We start from the raw sequence: 17,456 nt of genomic DNA on the forward strand, positions 1-17,456 counted from the left end.
CGTGTTTCAAATCAGAATTATTAACGATGTTAAACCAGAGAAGAAGATAAAAGAAACAAACATGGCGTCCAGTGCGGCGACCCGGACAGTCTCTGTTGCTGCTAAAGTTGTCAAACCGATTTTCAGCAGGGATCTGGATGAAGCCAAGCGCCGAGTTCGCGAACTGTATCGTGCCTGGTACAGAGAGGTTCCAAACACAGGTAAAACCAGCTCTCCCTTTGTATTAGATCCACACGAGCTGGATCCCAGCGTCAAGGTCGTGCTAAGACAGCTAACGTTAACTAGCTGTAAGGCACTCTAGCTTCATATTTATTTAGCTCATTGGCTACATATCTTGTCGATTTAAGTGAGCTAACATATACTTTCAATCTATGGCCATGTGTCCACACTGAACAAAAATATAAATTGCAACATGTAAAATGTTGGTCCCATGTTTCATGAACTGAAATAAAAGATCCCAGAAATGTTCCACACATTGGTTTACATCCCTGTTAGTGAGCATTTCTCCTTTGCCAAGATAATCCATCCACCTGCCAGGTCAAGAAGGTGATTTAAACAGCATGATCATTACACAGGTTCACCTTGTGTTGGGGACAGTAAAAGGCCACTGTAAAATGTGCAGTTTTGTCACAAAATGCCACAGATGTCTCATTTTGAGGGAGTGTGCAATTGGCATGCTGACTACAGAGCTGTTGTCAGAGTTTGTTTATTTCTCTACCGTAAGCCGCCTTAAATATTGTTTTAGAGAATTTGGCTGTACGTCCAACCGGCCTCAACCACAGACCACGTGTAACCACACCAACCCAGGACCTCCACATCCGGGCTTCTTCAACTGCAGGATCTGAGACCAGCCACCCGGACAGCTGAGGAAACTGTGGGTTTGCACAACTGAAGTTAGAATTTCTGCACAATCAGAAACTGTCTCAGGGAAGCTCATCTGTGTGCTTGTCGTCCTCACCAGGGTCTTGAGTTTGGCGTTGTAACCGACTTCAGTGGGCAAATGCTCACCTTTGATGGCCACTGGCACGCTGGAGGAGTGTGCTCTTCACTGATCAATTCCAGTTTTAACTGTACCGGGCAGATGGCAGACAGCGTGTATGGCGTCGTGTGGGAGAGCAGTTTGCTGATGTCACCAATGTGAACAGAGTGCCTCTTGGTGGGTTTTATGGTGTGGGCAGGCATAAGCTACGGACACTGAACACATGCATTTTATCCATGGCAATTTGAATGGACCTTGATGAGATCCCGTGGCCCACTGTCGTGCCATTCATCCACCGCCATCACCTCGTGATTCTGCATGATAATGCACTGCCCCATGTCGCAAGGATCTGTACATAATTCCTGGAAGCTGAAAATGTCCCAGTTTTTCCCATGGCCTACATACTCACCAGACACATCACCCATTGAGCATGTTTGGGATGTGCTGGTGTAAGACAGCATGTTCCTAAATTTGCAGATAGGCCACATGATTAGCAATGTGATAAGTAGGGAGTGTGACAAGTAAATGCATTAATGTACATATTTCTTTGAGCTTGTTGTGGGAATTTTATAGGACGACATCTTGTCTTGTTTTGTCCCACAGTGACTACCTTTCAGCTGGACATCACAGCTCGCCAGGGAACAGACAAAGTGAGGGAGATGTTTGACAGGAACAAGCACGTCAATGACCCCCGTGTGATTGACATGCTTGTCATTAAGGTTAGTCTACTCGGCTCCCCCAAGCAGTCAATGTTCTCTCATGCAGTTAGCCCAGTTTCTTAGTGGCATGGTGGGTTAGTGTTATACTGCTAGACCGAGATACAAACTGTCTAGAGAACTGGGCTGTCATGCTCTACATCATTTTACATGTGACGCATCCAAATCGTTCAAAGAAAACAACGTTGACGGGAATATTTACAAAGCTCAATGGTCACGTATCATGTGTAGCGAGTGATGTTTCCTTTTCATACTTTTGGTTACAATAGGGTAAGATGGAGCTGCAGGAGACCATCAATGTCTGGAAGCAGAAGACCCACATTATGCGCTATTTCCATGAGACAGAGGTACCACGCCCTGCAGACTTTCTGTCCAGATTTTATGTTGGACATGACAATTGAACTGCTCCCTGTACTTTCCACCCTGTTTTGTCCAGTGTAACAGAGGCTTTCCCTTATTTAACTGTAAATATACACATGATACCCAATCTTGTCAAGTCCTCATTGTACAAATGTTTTGATTTTGTGAAAACAGTAATGAGACAGTTACTTCCCACTTGAAGTTGGAAGGCTCTCCTTGTGCACTGCATAGCTATTCCTCTGCGTTGCCACAGTAGAGGTACTTTCATGTGATACAGAAGTGTTTGTGCAAACTAGCCCTTATCATCACTAAGTTCAGAAGATGGATGCTGAGACCAAGGGATATCAGTATGGTTGTCATGGACCCTGTGTTTACCCTGTACTCACTCCAATTCAATAAGCCAGTTGATAAGCCTCCGAATAGTTTAAATAGTCATGAATGACATGCCATTGACAGACATTACATATAGGTCGACTTTATTAGATCAGTTCATCAAAAACAAATGCAACAGGTTGGAATAAAAAGCACCAAGGGTTCTTGATAACCTATATCAGAAACCAGATAAATAAGGACACCTATGCAGGCCTGTCACCTGTTTAAGGTCTTCCGAAATAAATCAATATCCCCAGAATGATTGAAAGCAGAACAAATATTTCCATCAATGTAGAAGATATCACTGGCTAAATCAAAAGCAACTGATCCAAGGGTTTCCTTCTGCACACTGATCTATTTTATTTAGTAAGACTTATCTGTGCATGTATTATAACTAGGGAGGAATTAGTCCCACCACTTCTCTAAAACAGCTCTGTATCCAGGCAGGCACACATCACAATGGATGGGGAGAGAAGCACCAGCAATGCTTTGAGTTTGAGATCCTCAAGTCTTTTCAGCTGTCACACGTCATGAGAGGTGACACATTACGCTTTGTTGAGGGAGAACACAGTAATAGGCCTCATCTTCCGCGAGGTCAAATGTCATCTTTATTGCTTAAATGTTAAGAGATCAATCGTCTGAAGTTGATTTTATTGATCATTATACACACAACATACCCAGGTCATATGTTGGAGCATACAGACCCTTCAGTCATCATCGTCATCATCCTCAGGGATGAAGATGTCATGCTCTTCCAGCAGCACAGCAAAGTTATTGCTGATCAGAGTTCCGACATACAGGAAGGGGATCACAACCACAGCAATCCGGAAAAGGCCAAATGAGGTCTGGACAATTGTCAACAATTCCATCACCATAACATATCTATGTTAGCCTGCAATGCTGTGTGATTTTATAGACAATGACAACCAGGATAAAATAAAAAATGTATGTCATAAATAATATACATGATGCATGCTTTACACATTTAAACAGGCATGTAATTATAACACTTCCAGTGAAATGGAGAGGTATAGGTTCACTGAGATCTTACCTGCGATTAAACATTCCTATTAAGTTACAAGATATAATGTTACTTACATACCTTTCAGGCACCTTTACTAAATTCCTCCCTCTGCCTCTTTCATTTCATAAATGACCTGCTCATATTTTCAACAGACATCACTCACCTTCTTGGGTTCTGGCAAAATACCACCTGGTGCTGAGTACACAACTGTTCGGTAATGAGTGCCTTTCTGAATGCATTAGCATAAAACCCAGAAAATGTTGGTCCTTGACTGTTTTTCAACACCAACAGTCTGGCCTGACGAACCAAGCCCGAGGCCATCTTCCAAGCCTTTGACGCTCTCAGCAATGCAGAAAGAGATTATTTTGGATGCACCCAAGCACCGCCCCTGAGCCTGCGCCCTCCTTTTACTCTAATATTTCTCATGATTAATTAAGTGTTTTTATGATAATTTATTGCAAACGGAGCTGAATCCGTAGTACAGCTGTAGTACAAAACACTAAGAATTGCAGCAGTACATTTATTTCTTCATGTAATCTGTAAATGTTTTCCAGTATGTCAGCAATATTTACAAGTACCAATAGCAATAAAATGCAGTTACCATACATGGCACTCAGCAATAATGTATCATCACTACAATAGTTATTGATTAAAGAAATGTAAACCTTTCAGTAAGTAGCATATCAGTAAATACTGTAGGGGAGAGTGGGGTAAGTTGAGCCTTAAGGTTAGTTTAGACACCGCTTGTTTCTAAGAAACCATACAACATTAATCATGTGACCAAGTAGCAGAGGCACACAAGGTCTTAACCAATGACAGTCTGAGCATGCTAAACCTATCAAGAATCTTGCAGACCAGTTTCATGAGCTTAGTACACCATTAGTTTCAGTATTTTTTGCATTCATGGGCTTTGTAGCCTCATGCAGAGAACTTGCCTTTGAATTGGCACATCGAAACAACATCCCTGTCCCTGACAACTGGTCAAGAAATGGAAGGGTTAATAATATTGAATATAGTGATCTATATCTGAATGTAGACATACAATATACCACACCCCCATTCCATTAATTAAACTTTGACCTACCAGCACCCACTTAACCCAAGGTAGCTCAACCTACTCTGTCCTTGTGCATAAGTTGTGCCAAGAAACCACTTTTTTTTGAATGAGCTGTTTTCAAAACTTAAATGTTTACATGAATTCTGATTATTTTCAGGGATACACAACATCCTGAAATATATGTAGATATCAATGTTGGAACGAATACTGTATTTTCCTTGATGTAGTGATACTGAATGTAAAAAATGGCTCAACATACCCCACTCTACCCTACAGCCAGAATATGTACAGACCCCCTTTACATAACTGGGTAATTCCACTTGAACACAGACCTCAATTGCCTAATTGAAAAAGTGGATATGAGAGGGGAATGAATGTATTTGGAGGAATTAACTGGGTAATTGCCTCTCATTCTGTAGATTAAAAATATACTAAACGAGTGAGGTGCCAATTGTGCAATGGACACCTTACACCTACACACCTATCATTCAAATCATTGTGCTTGATCTCCAGAAGTTTCTTCTATGTACTTACTTACATATTTTGATTTCCATTCACCCCAAACAAGGTAAATAGTCATTGATATATTAAATTCAATAAAAAGGACTAGTCATAAATAAATAAGTCAACTCATAATATATACACATATAATACAAATACAGCAAAATAAATATTTTTCAGCAAGTGAGATGAGTAATAATAGAAATTAAAATCGTACTTTGGACAAAAGTGGAAATGTAAACAGCTTGAGATAAATCTCCTTCACTTGGTGTGTATCATGGGGTTTCCACAGGTTTGGTCCCGCCAGTGGTTTCCCTCGGATCATGTAAATACAAATGATAACTCCTCTCTACACAGGAAAACAAAACGATGTGTTTCGTCATCTGAAACTACACAGACACCACAAACATCATGTCATATAAAGCATATTCTGGACATACTTAGCTATGTTCCCTCCCTTTTTTACCTAATGGTTTTTGAAGGTGAGACGCCTGAAGAACTTGTTTATCTCAAATACTCCAGGTCTGACTGGTACCCCTGCGGTGCTGCTCTCTCCCAGCCTCACAATCTGTCCAGCAGTGATTGCTGCCCTGAGGCTCATGCTCTTCACCACCCGAGACCCAGGCCCCAGGCCAGAGGTAGGCCGGGAGGACACAGTAATGTAGGAGGCATCCTTCTGCGGCTCCTGGTAACTCACTAAGACAGAGAAAAGGGGAGAAACAGTTGATCAGCAGTGCTACTAACAACAGCCATAATAATATGCACAATTATAAAATTATAAATACAGCACAGCACGTATCACCTGCAGCAGTAAGAATGGTGTCTGTGGTGCTGGCGAGCTCCAGGAGGATTGTGGGATATGCAGGATGTAACATGAAGAGCTTTCGGATGACTGGCATGGCTTGAACCGCCCCTGGTGCCACCTGTTAACAGAGCAAGACTTAAAATAGATTTCAAATATGTAATCCTTTACCTATCGGGTTGGGGTTAATTCCACAAATTATGGGAGACACCAAAAGGGACTTTCTATCTTCCGACTGCCAACCTGAACATTGACTATTGTTAACATCCTGGCAGCAGGGTTCTGGTTAATTCCACTAATTCAATTATCTCTTCCTGTAAATTCAAATTAATTCAATAAAAATTAAATTTTTGTCAATTATCCAAAGTGTCTGCTAAATGACTACGGTCAGTCTTAGAATTCAGAGATCATTCAATTCCAATGCTAGGTAAATTCCAAGAATTTAATTCCCAATTGAATATTATCCCTAACAATTCCACAAATTACATTCCGAAATTAAATTCCCTCAGGCTTTCAGGCTGATCATATCAATATCCATACAGCTTAGCTATACTGGAAATATTGAAATACAACTTTAAATGATTTTAAACAAATCCTGCAGTACATTTTTCAATACTAACTGCATTAATTCCATTAACTGGAAAATGTACAAATATTAAATTCCAATTCAAATAGTTCAAACAGTCTAATTCCAATTCCATAACTTGACGATTGTTGAAATTTGAATTGAATTCAACATAAATTCTCCACTTCATGAGTGAATTCAAATATTTAATTGCAATTTCAAATAAAATTGGAATTGACCCCAACCCTTGTGCCTATACTACTGAAGGATGAACAAACATAACACATTCTCTCGTAGAAAATGTATTCCTGCTCCTCGTCAGGATTCAACAAGGGACTCACAGTTGTCTTGGTGAGGTTCTTTGGTGGTCTGACAGGGTCACCGGCCCAGAAAAGGAAAGCTGATTGACCAGATGTCATGATGGAGGTACCTTCCAGGTCAAGGCGTGGACAAATAAACTCTGTCTCCCACAGACTACGCCCACTGGCTCCATCAACCACCTGAACCTGAGATCACATAGAGATGGATGGTCATCTTTGTAAATATGTACAACTGTCTGAGAAGTATAATAGGTGTAAGTGTTTGTAGAAGAGATTATACTTTTCTCATTCTAGGGGCCCCAGACTTCTGTATGAGGAGATCTGGGATTCCATCATCGTTGAATTGGCCTGGTGCTGGACGACTGAAACAATAATAAATGATTCAGGTTATTTTAGCTCTATAACTTTATAGGGCAGGGGTTTTCAAACCTCTCCTTCGGGGATCCCGTCGTTCCGTATATTTGAACTATTCTAGAGCTAGCACACCCGATTCAACATGTCAGCTAATTACCAAGCCCTTGATTAGCTCAAGTACTTGAGCTAGTTCAGGCCTACAACTAAATTGTGAAACTTCTGGGGGTCCCCGATGAGAGGTTTGAAAACTACTATTATAGGGTATTACTTTATAGTTTGAGATATTGATATCTGCATTGTTGGGAAAAGAGCTTGCAAGAAATGCACTTCACTGCACTTGTGCACGTGACAAAACTTGATGCTATCCCTTTTATGCTTAGTCATATACACCCTAATGATAAACTTCTTCATATATCATGGTGACCATATTTCCTACCTGTGTATGGCTGAGGAGGTAAGAGTCCACTCGGTGTGTGCGTCCTTCTCTCTCAGCACAGAGAGCTTGCTGGAGAGCTTGCCACCCACCAGCACCCAGTCACTGCGGCTGGAGTTGAGGTTGGAGATGGAGTCCAGGCTGTTGTGGTTGTTACACAAGCCAGCCACTAGGGGGACCAAGAACTCCACTTGCTCAGTTCCACTGGACAGAGAAAGTCAAACAGTCATTCAAACAGGCACTCTATTGTAATTGTGTAACCGAGCACTTTCTTAGCCTTACCTGGAGATGTGTATGAGGGAGGAGTTGGTTTTCCTAAGCTTCTCCCAGCCAGGTTCCTTTAGTCTTAGACCAGGGGATATTGGTGTTTTTCCAGTAGCCTGAGTGTAAATATCTCCCAGGGATACAGCCTCTACAGTGCCTGAGTTAGTATAGCAGATACATTATCAGACATTTAGTCATTTCAAATAAGAAACATATTTTTTTCAAAGTCACTGTGCTTGATATAAAATGCATCCCTTACCTAGTCCAAATAGAATGTAATATGCCCCCAGCTGTGTCTCATGAAACAGGGGACCGATCAGCTTTCCAGAGACATTAAAGGTCGTGAGGTTAAAGGTCACGGGATGTCCAAGCATAGCTCCAGTCAGCCCAGACAGCAGGAGCAGTGAGAGGTCAGACACCTGAAAATAAGTTTGAGACAGTTTGATGGGAGCATTTAGACTGACTGGAAAATGTGTGTTGTTAACAGTGACTCTGACGATTTGGGAGTATGGTCTATATTGTAATAATAATATGATTTATATAATAACAATTGTCTTATTACAGCAATAAATATGTATAGGTGCCAAGCCAGAGATTGTCATACCTGGTCAGCAGGTAAAGTGGCAATCAGCAAGTCAGGAACAGAGTCACCTTGGAGATCTGGCAGGGAAACTGCCTGGGACTGGATCTCCCCTGGTGCTACCGACCACAGCTTCTTCCCTGAGGAGGAAAATACGATAGGTTACTCCTTAATGAACATAAAACTATTAACTACAACACATTATTAATACATCTACACAACTGCTAAAATGTTCATGCTTGTAGCTGTGAAACTGAACCATTAAAAGCCATGCATTTCTGTGGTTGTTGTCTGACCTGTGGTGCCGTTGACAGCAGTGAGGTGTGCAGACTCGATGAGCAGACACACAGGGCCGCTAGCTCTGTCTCTCTGGGCAGATAGGGGAATGGCGCTGTTGGGGAGGGCTCTGAGGGCAGCGCCCCCTGCTGGCAGTGGTGATGGGTGGGCTTCGTACTGCAGCCCACACTGGATAGACTCCACAGGTTCCCTGAGGGCCCTCCTCCAAAGCACCTCACCACTGAATGCAGATAGGGCCACCACACTGTACTCTGGGAGAGACAGAGAGGGAGAAAGATAAGGGGGTAAAGGTGGGTGGGGTTTATTACGTGTGGCAAATTGTGTGTTCTCAGCAGTTTACTGGGGCTAGGCAGGATTAGATATGGAGATTAATATTACATAATCACTGGTAGATTTTTATGGTGTACAGTGAGGAGGTAAGCTTGAGAGAGAATAACGCCTAAAAATGAGGGTTGAAAATATCCTTTTCGTTACTATGACAATGTCCCTTGCTGTTTCCATAGATACCTTTGTTGTTCCCCGCAGAACTGGAGAGATGGGTATGGTTGCTCTTTTGAGTGACTCCTATTAGCACATCCTCAACTGAGTCATTGTCAACATCCCACAGTGCAAGAGGAGGTGGGGTAACACCTGAAGAAGAAGAAAACCACTGTTACAGAAAGGAACGGTTTGTAACTACTATTTACTAAACTAGACCTGCGGTTGCTTTGCTAACATGCTATTATAATAATCACGGTAATGTGTAATCATAGTAATCCAGACTGTGTAATATCCACCCCCTGACAAAGACAGTCAGCTAAATCTGAGTTTTGTGTTCTCAACTGCTTTCTCATACAGTTGACTTTATTGTAATGTTGACTGTGTGCTTATCTTAATCTAAAGCACTAGTGTACTCCGTCTGACCAGTTGGACCTGACCTGTAGTTCTCTTTCTCTGCTGTGAGGGAGAGGTGTATTGGTATCAGCAACCAGCAACATATGGGTAGACTGTAGTCTGTTTCATGTGTATTGTTTATACATTAGACTCCTCACTCACCTCCCACATGATCACCCAGCTCTTTCTCCCACTGTGGCCGTTTGTCCAGTTCCCCATGCTGACAAGGCACCAGAAAGGCACACAGCAGCACCACCAGCATGGCACAGACCAGAGGCACCAGGAAAAACGCTGCCCGGATGGCTCCCCTCACCTTAGCCTTCTTCCCGTCCGGGTCAGCACTGGCACTGACACCCAATCCAGGGCCACCAGAGGCCCCAAGCCCCCCTCCATCCTCTACTCCCTCATCCCTGTTTGTCTCCCTCTGGCTCCAGTACTGCATGCCCTTCTCCGCTCTCTCCTGCCTCTTTTTTCCAGGGAGCCGTTCTCTCCACTCATCATCGTCCTCCTCTGCCTCATCTTCATCCCCTACGAGCCTCCCTGTTCTGCTCCCTCTCAGCTCTGAGGTACCTGTACCCATGCAGTTGCCCCTCCCCAGGCCATTGTGGGGATAGTTGAGGACCAGGTCGTCCTCCTCGCTCTCGTCCTCACTGTCGGCCTGAGTGAGGGGGTCATACTCTCCAAGCTCCGAGCCCTTCTTCCCTGTGAGGGACATACACACAAAGACACACACGGTTAACCTTTTACTGCAGTGGACTAAATCAGGGTTACAGAGTTGTTTCTTGTTAGTCTTAAACAAATCTACGTTGAAACAAATGTAGACACTTCACACACATGGTTATGGGCTTTAAAAAATGAAGACACCTGTACATGTCAGATATAGAGTTGAAATGTATTACATTTTGAGTTTGCATCCCAATATTACACTTAATATAGATCACAGAAGAATGAAATATAACAAAACCATATGACATAGAAACACTGGATAATGTTTATTAATTATGATATTCTGACAAATATTAATAACATTCCACCCTTGAGGCCACTAGAGCTCGATTTGGTCATTTGACTGCAGGACAGGGGTCTACAGATCTGTTCGGGAAACAAAGCCCAGGTGAAACTAGAATGATCTGATAGAGCATGGTGGTGCCTGATAGAACGATAGGCATCCCAAAAGGCCCGGGAAGTTACTCAAATATAGTTTATTTTAACACCAAATGAATTATGTCCTACCCTGGTCCCAGACCTGTTGTACCCTTGCCGACTCTATTGCTCATTGTTTGGCATGACAATAATTGCCAAGTTAAATGAAGGACCCCCATTACATGGCCTTATATGTAGTTATTTGTTGAACACGAGATTTAAGCAAGTAGCTAAATATGTTATAACAGTATTTTGACAGTGAGCACTGAGCAATCAAGCGACTTCGATGAGGCACCTTACTGTACTGTACAGTAGCTAGCTAGTGCGGCACATAGGATTGTGAATGATGCAATGGTTTTCTATTAAAGCTTGAAAAGAAACAAAATATCAAACATTGAAAATAAGTGTCGATTTTCACCTCTCAATTCTGGACTGTCATTAAACAAATAAAAACCTGATTTTGTGTTATTGCAATCAACATTACTGTGGCTAGCTGGCTGGCTGTTCTAGCTAGCTCACATGAGCTAACAGAATGACACCAAAACAACAATGAGACACGACTGGTACAAAGACTACACAACATCCTTTTCACCTAATCAATCATATCTATTTCACAAATAATTGCAACGCGTCTCTTACCAGGCAATTTGAGAGCACGGGACAAAGCTGCAGCCATTGCAAATTGTAACGGCGCTGTGCTACAGGATTTATCCTCTCATCCGACGGAGGCGCCAAATAACTGTTGTGTGTGTGTGCCAGACTGTGTGGACGTTTCGGGACTGTAAGCGAGTGCATTCTGGGATACAACGTTTTTTCTTACCAAACATAGTCGCAGAGAGGAAGAAGCTAAGTCAGTAGATGCTATTTAGCAGTTGGGTGTGTTCATGGATGCCAAGGGAAGCCAGGCTTCCCCCATAAAAATGTACCAATAAAGAAATGTATGTATTTTCCGTCTCTCTGTGTTTTCATAATTTTCTTTCAATGCGCAAGAGGCTGAACCGTATCTCACCGGAGAAAGTATCCGAGAAAGCAAAACAGCGCCCCTCTTTATCTGTATGTGTAGGCCACCTATCTCATGCGGTCTGGTCATAAAGGGTATGACATTTCTACCGCTGGTAGTATTGAATGCAAGGGAAGCCAGCGAGCGAGCATTTTGTCCCCCTTGATTAAAAAAATCTAATAAAATAATAGCCAATCAGCGCTGAGAAACTCCAAAAAGGTGTCAAGGGAAGCCAGTTTAGGTGAGTCAACATGTTTTTTTCTTCTTGCATGAACGCACAAACACACATACAAATCAGAACCATGGACAGCCACATCATATTTAATTTACATTGATTGGACTAAATTGTTTTTGCTATATTTTAGTTGCCCCTTTATTAGACTTAGCATAGGTGATTTGATGGTGTTGAAATGTCGAAGTTGAAATGGTGCTGAAATAGTGGAGGCAGCTCCTGTTTTCATTGCGACTTGCAGTAACTCTCTGTGTTACTAAATCAATAGTTGTTTAGTAGTCCGAAAATGTCGGAAACATTACTTTCTTCACCATGCTGTAGGTCATGAAACTGATTGCTACATGCAATATGCTTTGTGGACTTTACAGGACAGAGATTACTCTCCGGTTTTGTGATGAAACAAAGGAGTGGTTGAATTTATTCTGCCACTGTGTCTTCTTATTGTCTCTGCCTTAGGCATACATCCCAGCACAATGCATATGAACTTACAAGTTAAAGAACAAACAACGCATACACTATATATACAAAGGTATGTGGACACCCCTTCAAATGATTGGAATTTATTGATTCAGCCACACTCATTGCTGACAGGTGTATAAAATCAAGCACACCGCCATGCAATCTCCATAGACAAACATTGGCAGTGGTGGCCTTACTGAAGAGCTCAGTGACTTTCAACGTGGCACCGTCATAGGATGCCTGTTTCCAACAAGTCGGTTTGTGAAATTTCTGCCCTGCTAGAGCTGCCCCGGTCAACTGTAAGTGCTGTTATTGTGAAGTGGAAACGTCTAGGAGCAACAGCGGCTCAGCCGCAAAGTGGTAGGCAACACAAGCTCATAAAACTGCTTAGTGCTGAAGTGTGTAGCGTGTAAAATGGTCTGTCCTCGGTTGCAACACTCACTACCAAGTTCCAAACTGCCACTGGAAGCAACATCAGCACAAGAACTGTAATCCAGGAGTTTGATGAAATGGGTTTTCCATGGCCGAGCAACTGGAGTGGTGTAAAGCTCGCCGCCATTGGACTCTGGAGCAGTGGAAAAGCATTCTCTGGAGTGATGAATCACACTTCACCATCTGGCAGAAGGATGGACAAATCTGGATTTGGCGGATGCCAGGAGAACGCTACCTGCCTCAAAGCATAGTGCCAACTGTAAAGTTTGGAGGAGGAGGAATAATGGTCTGGGGCTGTTTTCATGGTTCGGGCTAGTCCCTTAGTTCCAGTGGAGGGAAATCTTAACACTACAGCATACAATGACATTCTAGACGATTCTGTGCTTCCAACTTTGTGGTAACAGTTTTGTGATGGTCTTTTCCTGTTTCAGCATGACTATGCCCCTTTGCACAAAGTGAGGTCCATACAGATGGTTTGTTGAGATTGGTGTGGAAGAACTTGAATTGCCTGCACAGAGCCCTGACCTGAATACCATCGAACACCTTTGGGATGAATTGTAATGTTGACTGAGAGCCAGGCCTAATGCTCTAGTGGCTGAAAGGAAGCAAGTCCCCACATCAATGTTCCACTATCTAGTGGAAAGCCTTCTCTGAACAGTGGGCTGTTATTTTTTTATTTAACCTTTATTTAATTAGGCAAGTCAGTTAAGAACAAATTCTTATTTACAATAACCGCCTACACCAGCCAAAACCGGGACAACGCTGGGCCAATTGTGCCCCGCCCTATGGGACTCCCAATCACGGCCGGTTGTGATACAGCCTGGAATCAAACCAGGGTGTCTATAGTGACGCCTTAAATACCGAGATGCAGTGCCTTAGACCGCTGTGCCAAAGGGGACCAACTCCACATTAATGCCCATGATTTTAGAATGATATGTTCGACAAGCAGGTGTCCACATACTTTTTTCAACTGGTGTATGTTGTCGTTTTTTCTGGCTTGGCTTTCCCAGTGATTTTACTCACGCATCTCTACTGCTCTTTAGTGGTTATTAGTACCAGAGATGGTTAGAATCTATACCGCCTCTGGTTAATACCCCTCCATAAAATGACTGATAAACAAACATAATTAACAGTTTTACTGACTTTCATGGTGCATTAATGGAACCTTGTTTCATTACGGACTGGAAAGGAGGCTACAAAATACAATTTTTGTGGTTGAAATTATATTTCACCACATGAGAGACCTTTCACATTGATTCATCTGATTTTGCCTGTGTCCAGCTCTGCATGGGAAGATGTTTTACCACTTGGCTGTGGTAGGTCTGGTAGTGACAGTAGGATGGATTGAGAAAATACAGATATGGGACACAAATACAAGGCATCATACTTAGTCATGCTCACACATGGTCAGGAAGGAAATTATATGACAAATAATGATCAGTTAAAAATCATCTACTATATCATGTCCTTGACACCGTCACCGTCACCGACACACACACACACACACACAGCTCTGTATGCTTCTATAACTGTATTGAGACATTTTGGTTTTACAGTATTTTTACCTTTTTGTGTGGCCTACCATTTTTTTTGTAAATATATATACAATACTGCCACCTCGTGGCACAAAGTTAAATGCACTCGGGTTTTGGTGGAAATTCCGGAAACAATTTATGGTCAATAACTAGTAGGTTTCCATCGACAACAGATTTTAAAGTGAATATTTAAGTATACGTATAAAGAAAATATGCGCATTTTCCCACCAGTGGTGTTTCCAAGAAACGGACTTGTTGCTGATACAAATCTGGGCGTGATGACGTATTTTAATATTTATTGAAAAGGAGCATCAATAATCACCGCGCACTTTCACCACCCTGTGAAATTCATCATAAATGATTTCATCTGTAGCCTAATAAACTGCATGGTTTCTCAAATCGTAGTGGGAGGGGTACCCATCACGTCATCTTCGTGTGACTCCCAAATTTAGTTTGATATGATGGTTACTAGATCAATATTTGCGAATATTTCCACAACCATGTTACCCATCATTCATTTTACCAACAAAAAAGGACCCTACCATGTAGAGAGGAACATATTACCTGTCTGCATTTATATAATTGTACCGAAACGTCCTGTTTCCATTACAACTTTTGGATTTTTTTCATAGGATATGACTATACTCATCTAAAAACCGTGGGTGGAAACATGGTTATTAGCTAGGTTTCCAACCAAGTGGCAACAGATGCATATATTCCCAAATCAGCAAAAAAAATATGATCATTTTCTCACCAGCGGTATGTTTCCACTAAACTGACTTGTTGAACATCAAAATCACTGCGTGATGACGTGCTGCACACAACATTCGATTTTAACAGTTCAAATTCAATGTGTTTTCGTCGCATTTTCAACTGCCGATAATTGTCACAAAAACTATTTTGTTCAATAGCAAATGTGCCTACTCGGTCTAAAAATGTTTTTAATACAGTATGACATTATCCGCATAAATCTGCTGATGGAACGTGGTTAGAGAAATAGAAGGCAGAGATTTTCTTTATGTTGAAAAATGTTTTGTAGAAGGTGCAGTAAGTACTATTATAGACGTTCTATTTTTAGTACGTTACAATCATGGAAAATATAATTCCATTCTGGTTCTGTGTAACCTTGTATCAGTAGTATCCCGAAACTACAAACAACGAACTACAAAAATCTCTGAAACTGGAAACACTTATCTCCCTCACTAGCTTTAAGCACCAACTGTCAGAGCAGCTCACAGATTACTGCACCTGTACATAGCCCACCTATAATTTAGCCCAAACAACTACCTCTTTCCCAACTGTATTTAATTTTTATTTATTTATTTATTTTGCTCCTTTGCACCCCATTATTTTTATTTCTACTTTGCACATTCTTCCATTGCAAAACTACCATTCCAGTGTTTTACTTGCTATATTGTATTTACTTTGCCACCATGGCCTTTTTTGCCTTTACCTCCCTTCTCACCTCATTTGCTCACATTGTATATAGACTTGTTTATACTGTATTATTGACTGTATGTTTGTTTTACTCCATGTGTAACTCTGTGTCGTTGTATCTGTCGAAATTGGTCCACTCACACAGACAGCATCGTGAAGAAGGCGCAGCAGCGCCTCTTCAACCTCAGGAGGCTGAAGAAATTCGGCTTGTCACCAAAAGCACTCACAAACTTCTACAGATGCACAATCGAGAGCATCCTGTCGGGCTGTATCACCGCCTGGTACGGCAACTGCTCCGCCCTCAACCGTAAGGCTCTCCAGAGGGTAGTGAGGTCTGCACAACGCATCACCGGGGGCAAACTACCTGCCCTCCAGGACACCTACACCACCCGATGTTACAGGAAGGCCATAAAGATCATCAAGGACATCAACCACCCGAGCCACTGCCTGTTCACCCCGCTATCATCCAGAAGGCGAGGTCAGTACAGGTGCATCAAAGCTGGGACCGAGAGACTGAAAAACAGCTTCTATCTCAAGGCCATCAGACTGTTAAACAGCCACCACTAACATTGAGTGGCTGCTGCCAACACACTGACAATGACACTGACTCAACTCCAGCCACTTTAATAATGGGAATTGATAGGAAATGATGTAAATATATCACTAGCCACTTTAAACAATGCTACCTTATATAATGTTACTTACTTACCCTACATTATTCATCTCATATGCATACGTATATACTGTACTCTATATCATCGACTGCATCCTTATGTAATACATGTATCACTAGTCACGAGGCCACTTTGTTTACATACTCATCTCATATGTATATACTGTACTCGATATCATCTACTGTATCTTGCCTCTTGCCTATCTTGCCTATGCTGTACCATCACTCATTCATATATCCTTATGTACATATTCTTTATCCCCTTACACTGTGTATAAGATAGTGGTTTTGGAATTGTTAGTTAGATTACTTGTTGGTTATTACTGCATTGTCGGAACTAGAAGCACAAGCATTTCGCTACACTCGCATTAACATCTGCTAACCATGTGTATGTGACAAATAAAATTTGATTTGAACTGCTTTGCTTTATCTTGGCCAGGTCGCAATTGTAAATGAGAAATTGTTCTCAACTTGCCTACCTGGTTAAATAAAGGTAAAATAAAAATAAATAAATTAAAAAGGGGTTTATATTTTACATGAGAGGTCGGGGCAGATCCATGTCCCGCAAGGCATCTCACAAAGTAGGCGAGTCACCTAAACAGGCGGACCTGTACCCGTTCAAAAATTGATCTCGCAAATCTAGGCGAGGACACGGGCGTCACCCCGCGTCGTTATTTTCCTTACTCATCAGTTTAAGGCATAACCAATCGATGGTCGAGGGCATTAGTTACCTCTATATGCAGACTATTACACTCATGGTGTTTACCATTGACGTTCACTTCAAAAGTATAAACCTACAGCTGCATTTTATTTTCTGAGCGCATTATGTGATATATAATTGTACATTTTCATTCCTCCATTTAATCAGGTAAAATATAGCTTTTCTTCGAGATTTTACTTACTTACACTGGTTTCAAGTGATTTTGAGCGCAAAGGTTGATGGGAAAGATAAAACATTTCATTTACCCCCGCATTTTTTTTTTTTTACTTCGTGAAGAGCAATCGATACCAGAGGTCTCTAAGGCTGTGTAATTGATTTATATTTGTT

At 41.8% G+C, this 17,456-nt stretch overlaps 2 protein-coding genes and 1 non-coding gene across 3 annotated transcripts; 1 reads left to right on the forward strand and 2 right to left on the reverse strand.

The window, feature by feature from the left end:
• Window positions 1–33: 33 nt before the first annotated feature.
• LOC109898610 (NADH dehydrogenase [ubiquinone] 1 alpha subcomplex subunit 6-like) lies at window positions 34–3,389 on the forward strand. Its single transcript, XM_020493643.2, has 3 exons — window positions 34–200; window positions 1,583–1,698; window positions 1,965–3,389. The coding sequence occupies exons 1-3, from the start codon at window positions 62–64 to the stop codon at window positions 2,094–2,096; spliced, it is 387 nt and encodes a 128-aa protein (XP_020349232.1). The 5' UTR covers window positions 34–61; the 3' UTR covers window positions 2,097–3,389.
• fam234b (family with sequence similarity 234 member B) lies at window positions 2,511–11,416 on the reverse strand. The gene is made up of 13 exons (XM_031827598.1): window positions 11,280–11,416; window positions 9,660–10,199; window positions 9,132–9,254; window positions 8,624–8,875; window positions 8,352–8,467; window positions 8,007–8,166; window positions 7,766–7,904; window positions 7,487–7,687; window positions 6,977–7,058; window positions 6,718–6,882; window positions 5,812–5,932; window positions 5,476–5,705; window positions 2,511–5,358 (listed from the first exon to the last, which is right to left on the reverse strand). The coding sequence occupies exons 1-12, from the start codon at window positions 11,314–11,316 to the stop codon at window positions 5,476–5,478; spliced, it is 2,166 nt and encodes a 721-aa protein (XP_031683458.1). The 5' UTR covers window positions 11,317–11,416; the 3' UTR covers window positions 2,511–5,358.
• A 5,538-nt stretch (window positions 11,417–16,954) lies between these two features.
• LOC116374538 (U12 minor spliceosomal RNA) lies at window positions 16,955–17,109 on the reverse strand. Its single transcript, XR_004210504.1, has one exon. It is a non-coding gene; the product is annotated as a U12 minor spliceosomal RNA (small nuclear RNA).
• Between the last annotated feature and the right edge of the window lie 347 nt (window positions 17,110–17,456).

Source organism: Oncorhynchus kisutch, linkage group LG6, assembly GCF_002021735.2.
Source record: "Oncorhynchus kisutch isolate 150728-3 linkage group LG6, Okis_V2, whole genome shotgun sequence".
NCBI lineage: Eukaryota > Metazoa > Chordata > Actinopteri > Salmoniformes > Salmonidae > Oncorhynchus > Oncorhynchus kisutch.